This window comes from Asparagus officinalis, chromosome 1 (genome assembly GCF_001876935.1).
Source record: "Asparagus officinalis chromosome 1, Aspof.V1, whole genome shotgun sequence".
Lineage (NCBI taxonomy): Eukaryota > Viridiplantae > Streptophyta > Magnoliopsida > Asparagales > Asparagaceae > Asparagus > Asparagus officinalis.
In genome coordinates this window covers 45475266-45480963 of record NC_033794.1, presented here as the reverse complement: position 1 = coordinate 45480963, position 5698 = coordinate 45475266, and the positions used below count along the sequence as shown (strand labels likewise).

The window sequence follows — 5698 nt, the reverse complement described above, 5'->3', positions numbered from 1 at the left end:
AGAGGTGAAAACCGCCTCTGTTAAAATCGCTTCTGAGCTGCTCAAAGGAGATCTGGTGAACAGGGTTTCCCTTTTATAAGGAAACCCTAGGGCAGATATGTGGTCCAACTGCCTTCCACCCACGCAGGCGAGCTGCGTTCACATGCGAGCTCCGTCCGCTCTCGAACAGGCGAGGTCTCGAGCAGGCGAGGTCCATGAATGCTTCAGGTGAGCTCTTCACACCCTTTCAACAGGCGAGCTCCTCGATCTCCTCCAGACCCGCGGGCTCTACAGGCGAGGGTCATGTACAATTTTGTGTTTCTTTTATAATAAACCTCTTTCATATATAATTTTGTATCTTTGTATAAGCTTTTTCCTCCCTCTATTTCGTTTTCACTAATGGTCCCTTCCTCCTCTACCGCAGTTAACACACAATTCAAGGAGAAGACTTTTCATAAATTTTCACTTCTTGTACTAGTTAGTCATAGGTCTTGGACGATGTTAAAGTTACGTGCAAATATAATTCCATAATGAATGAAAGGGGAAAAATTATTGATACAATTACTTCAATTTTTCCTCTTAAAAGTCACAAGATAGGTAACTCCGAAGCTATCCAGATGCTAGCTTTTCCTTTTGCCAGGAAAATGGTCTCATGTACATTTCCCGTATTTTGCTACTTTTTCAATAAATCAGAATTTCTCTACCAATAGACCAACTAGAATCCATAATAATTATCTATCCAAAATAAAAAAGAATCCATAATAGTTACCCTCCCTTGTGCATCCACGAGCACATACAAAATCACATCGTATTCTTAAACTAAATAACTAAAACAAATACAACTAAAATCCATAGTAATTACCTTCTGCATTCATTAACACATACAAAAACACATGCATTACCCTGTCATTATAAACTAAATGCATTTATAATATATCAATAGATTACATCCAGCAAAACTGGATCCAAATCTCAATGTTTTAAAGACAACACTACAACCTTCTTAAAAGAAAGCATAACCAATCAAAAGTAGAACTAAAATAACTAAACAACCCAAAACAATACAACTTCCTGCAGGCCCCACCTAAAAGCATTCCTCCTAAATCCAAACACAGTAATGATAGAACCAACACTCAGCCCATATATCAGCGTCTGCTAAAACCCTAAAACACTGAGACCTCAGACCTTCTTGTTTGGCTCAAACACATACTTGATCAGCGATTCCTTGATCCCTAATAGCTCTGGGAATTCCTTCTTCAACTTTGAAGCATCCATCTCATTGTTGCTTCTAGCAGCAACAATAACTTTGGCTTGCTCTTCGAGGGTAAAGTTCGAATACTTGAAGCTTGGATCGATATACTTCTTGTACATCTCCAAGATCTCGTTATGGCTCACAACACCGGGATTGGTGAAGTTCCAAATTCCTGTCAAGTTTCTCTTTGCCATCTCAACTGATATCGGGAGAAGCTCATCCAAGATTGTCATGCTGTTTGGGATGTTGACCACTTTGTTGTAACGGGAGATCTTGGTGATGAAGTTTCTTGGGTTTGATAGGTCAGAAGATATCGGCATTCTGACTCTAAGTGTGCATACATTCTCGTATTCCTTCAATAGCTCTTCAACCTACATGGTCAATCGGAAGAATGCATGTAAATATAAGCACGTTACAAAGAGAAGGGTTAAATATAAGCATTTTCTAACCCCTGCAGTTTTATAATTGCAGATATACCCCCTATGTTAAATTTGTTTTACTCTTTTACCCTTGGTGTTTAGCAGATTATGCCCCTAGGCAAATTAGTGAGTCTAGCTGAGGATAATAGAAGAGTACTTAAAAAAAATGCTTAACCCGGGGTTCTATCTGCAACAATAAAACCGGAGGGGTAGTAAGTGTGAAACAGCGATACTACAGGGTGTCTATGTACAATTAACCCTAAATAGAAACACGTAAAGGAAAGATGGATATAGTTACCATAGCTTTAGTCTTCGAGTAGAATGATCCTGCAAAGTTTGGTGTATCTTCCTCCTTGAAACCGATACCAGAACCCTCAGGGTGCTTAGCATCATACTCAAATATGCATCCCGTTGCATAATTCATCACAAGCAAACCCTTCTCTCTGCAGACATCTGCTAAGGTTAAGGTGCCCACAACATTTGTTCGAATAGTCTCCGGTTTATGAGACTCACACCAATCAACATTAGGCCTACCAGTGACACCAGCAGCATTAAACACATGGGTTGGCTTCACATTTTGAATATCAGACACGAGTGAAGAACGCTCCTCAAGGCGGCCTTTTCCATATTCATAAGCTATCCCTTGTTTCTCACAAATTTTGCCAAGAAGTCCCCCAATCCATCCAGTCCTACCATAGATCAAGAACTTCAAAGAGGGCTTCTCCATCTTTGTAGATTTAAGCCCATTTTCTGTTTTACTTGATTTGTTCATTAAATCCGAGAGCATGCCCTGCACATCCGCAGGCCCATCAAATTGTTTCTCGATCCCAGGCATCATTAGCATTCTTGGATGAGGCAAAAGAGCACCCGAGACATCTCCCCACCAATCAGGATTGCTAGTGTACCACTCCATAGTCTTTTTTAGTCCCTCCTCCCACGTTGTTCGCTCGCTCCATCCCAAATTCTTCAGCTTCTGATCGTCCAAAAAGTACCGTTGATCATTGAAGGGCCTGTTCTCAACAAACTTGATAACAGAGTCAGAATCAATAGAGAAAATCTTGCACACATCCTTTGCGACGTCAATCACCCGCCTTTCTTTCTTCGTACCAATGTTGTATACATGCCCAACTTCTCCTTTGTGAAGAATAACCTCAAAAGCCTCTGCAACATCTTCGCAGTAGAGATAGCTCCTGACATTGGATCCATCACCGTGAATTGGAAGTGGCTTTCCTCTCATCGCCAAAAGAATGAATTTTGGAATGAGTTTCTCAGGAAATTGATTTGGCCCATAGACATTGTTTCCGCGAGTAGTGATAACAGGTAGACCATAGGATCTACCATAAGCCATCACAAGCATCTCAGCTCCGGCTTTTGTAGCAGAGTAAGGGTTTGTGGGAAGAAGCTGAGATGCTTCATGGTTTCCAACGATAGCATCTTCATCGGTTTCACCATAAACTTCATCAGTGCTCACATGAATGAACCTTTTTATTTGTCCAGTGACCTTGCAAGCTTCAAGGAGGACATGGGTTCCATAAATGTTGTTTTTGGTGAACTCGAAGGAATTTCCAAAGGAATTGTCAACATGGGTTTGGGCGGCAAAGTGCATTATAGTGTCAATTGATTCTGTAATAAGGAGGTAGTTGACAAGATCAGCACTGGCGATATCACCCTTAACGAATTTGAAGTTGGGGGAACTCTGTGACGGCTGGAGGTTTTTGAGGTTTGAGCAGTAATCGAGCTTGTCAAGAACAACAATCTTATATTGGGGGTAGTTTCGAACAAGACGGTTGGCAACATGGGATGCAATGAAGCCAGCAGCACCAGTGATGAGAATGTTTTTTGGATTATGGCTCGCCATATCGATTTCTTCTTCGGAATCAGCTCTATAAAAAATCAAAATAGGTTTTGATAAGATGAGGATCTAAATAAAGTTTCAAGGAAAGAGCAACATGTAACAGATTTATATCTTACACTAGAAAATCAAAAGCATTTTAAGAGGGTCTATGATCTCTAACAGACACATCAAAATTTCAATAGAAGATCAACAAAACATAGATTTCTAGTTCACAGTAAATGAAGTAAGTTCGAAAACATGTTATGTTCAATATAATTTCCCCTAACTTCAAATTTTGCATTTCACATGAACAACCAGAATATATCGTAAGAACATCTATGGCACCTAACAGATACTACAAGCATCCAAAGGAAAGATAAATTAAACATCGGATTTGAAGTTAATGCAAAAGTCTAAATCATTTAGAGAAATGTCTTATTCATGCCTCCTCTTTGTTTCAATGATGTGATTCAAACTAGTAACTAATTCCCTAAACATATCTATACAGGGTTTCGTATCGGATGCACTTTTCTCATTAAAGGAAGAATTATAAAGACCTTTAACTGCATGACCAATACATTGGGCATCTACACCGGCAAAAAAAACCTAGGATAAAAGACAAACCCTACTCAAACCAAAAATTTTCCGATCGTAAATTTTTCTATCTATCGTTGTCATATATAGTTCTCTGTTCTTTTCATATGTTTAAGGTGGATAATAATCAAATGCTCCATCAGAAAAGCACCAAGTGCTCTCCTTTCCACGGATGCTTGACTTCATTTTGACAGAGCATGAGCTTGGATGAGCATGAAGATGAGAAAATGCAATAAAATAATCGGATCCAATATGAATTATTGAGAATTATTAAATGCTCAAGTAACCAAGTGCCAATCTTTTACTACAACATTAGATCTCTAAAAACATCAAAAACAATCCGAGCTGGGTTCTTCTCACACGACTCACTACATTTCAACATGCAATCCGAGCAATTAAATAAAATAAAATAAAAATCGAAGCAAAAGTACCTCGGATTTGCTCTATAAAATTGATTGGGTTCCACCTTGAAAAACCAATCCATTACTGCTTAGTAATAAGAATCAAAACACCTAATAGAGAATGATAATGTACAAAAGGTTCATTTTTCTTCTGATAAAAATCTCAAATCTCGGGCGTTTTAATTCTGTAATCATCTCAATTTCGAAAACCCATTATCTGTTTTTTAAAACTACGCCCACCAAAACCGCAAACAAACTAAAAGTTTCAGTTAAAATAACTACCCAATACAAAGAAACCGCACCCAGATCTAATCTAATCAAGTTGAGATCTGATGCCATCACGCGAAAAAATTGAAGATCTAAGAATCAAACGAATTAACTAACGAGTCGTGTGATCAGATCTAGAGAGAGAAAGCGAGGAGAGAGAAACTTACAGCCGATAATGCGAGCAGAGGGGAGAGAGAAAGAGAGAGAACGAGAGAATGGGTTATGTTTGAAGAGGGAGAGGGAATTGTTGATATATAATAAGAAGCGCGTGGGAGGGGTAAAATGTGAATAAACAAATTCGGAAGAAAACTTTAGAAAATGAGAGAAGAAAATGGTGGTAGTTAGAGGCAAAAGAGAGAAGATGATGAGTCCACGCGAAATCGTTGGGCCCACAGGAAACGTGTGTGGTCCCGTGTTGTGTGGGATTTTTGTACGGTCTTTCTTCCTTTTACTATTTTTCTTGTTTTATTTTTTTATTTATTTTTTTATTTATTTTTATTAGGTTTTATACACGTGCAATGCACGTTATTAAATATCATGATTAAGTATTTTTGACTTATTTTCTTACTAAAATTTATTTCTCAGTTCTACTTTAATAGTTTATGCTCACTTTTGTCTCTAAACTTTAATGTTGCGATTAGTTATCTTCTTTTATGATTGTTTAAATATGCTACACCCAATTTAAATTTTTATATTAATATTTGAATTGATAAAAAGAAAATATAATTTAAATTTTTATATTATTTTAACTGACATGAAACCAAACTTTATTTGAGAAAGTATAATGTTACAAAAGTAAAAAATATTAAAACAGTGTTATACAAAGAAGGTGAATATTTAAAACCAATAAGACAAAATAATTGCTTGAAAGTATGCTAAAACGATACAAAAAAGAATATAAAGTTTGTTCCTAATCATTGATAGACTTCATAAAAATTATAAATTAAAGATG

The 5698-nt window shown here is 37.4% G+C and overlaps 1 protein-coding gene across 1 annotated transcript; it reads right to left on the bottom strand.

Moving 5' to 3' along the window:
• Positions 884–5070, bottom strand: LOC109823489 (trifunctional UDP-glucose 4,6-dehydratase/UDP-4-keto-6-deoxy-D-glucose 3,5-epimerase/UDP-4-keto-L-rhamnose-reductase RHM1). The gene is made up of 3 exons (XM_020389771.1): positions 4914–5070; positions 1949–3533; positions 884–1602 (listed from the first exon to the last, which is right to left on the bottom strand). The coding sequence occupies exons 2-3, from the start codon at positions 3506–3508 to the stop codon at positions 1159–1161; spliced, it is 2004 nt and encodes a 667-aa protein (XP_020245360.1). The 5' UTR covers positions 3509–3533; positions 4914–5070; the 3' UTR covers positions 884–1158.

Excerpts from the sequence above, each read along its gene's own strand:
- LOC109823489 (XM_020389771.1), bottom strand. The coding sequence starts at position 3,508 with ATGGCGAGCCATAATCCAAAAAACATTCTCATCACTGGTGCTGCTGGC. Across the intron at positions 1,603-1,948 it reads ACTCGAAGACTAAAGCTATG|GTTGAAGAGCTATTGAAGGA; the intron begins GTAACTATATCC and ends TTGACCATGTAG.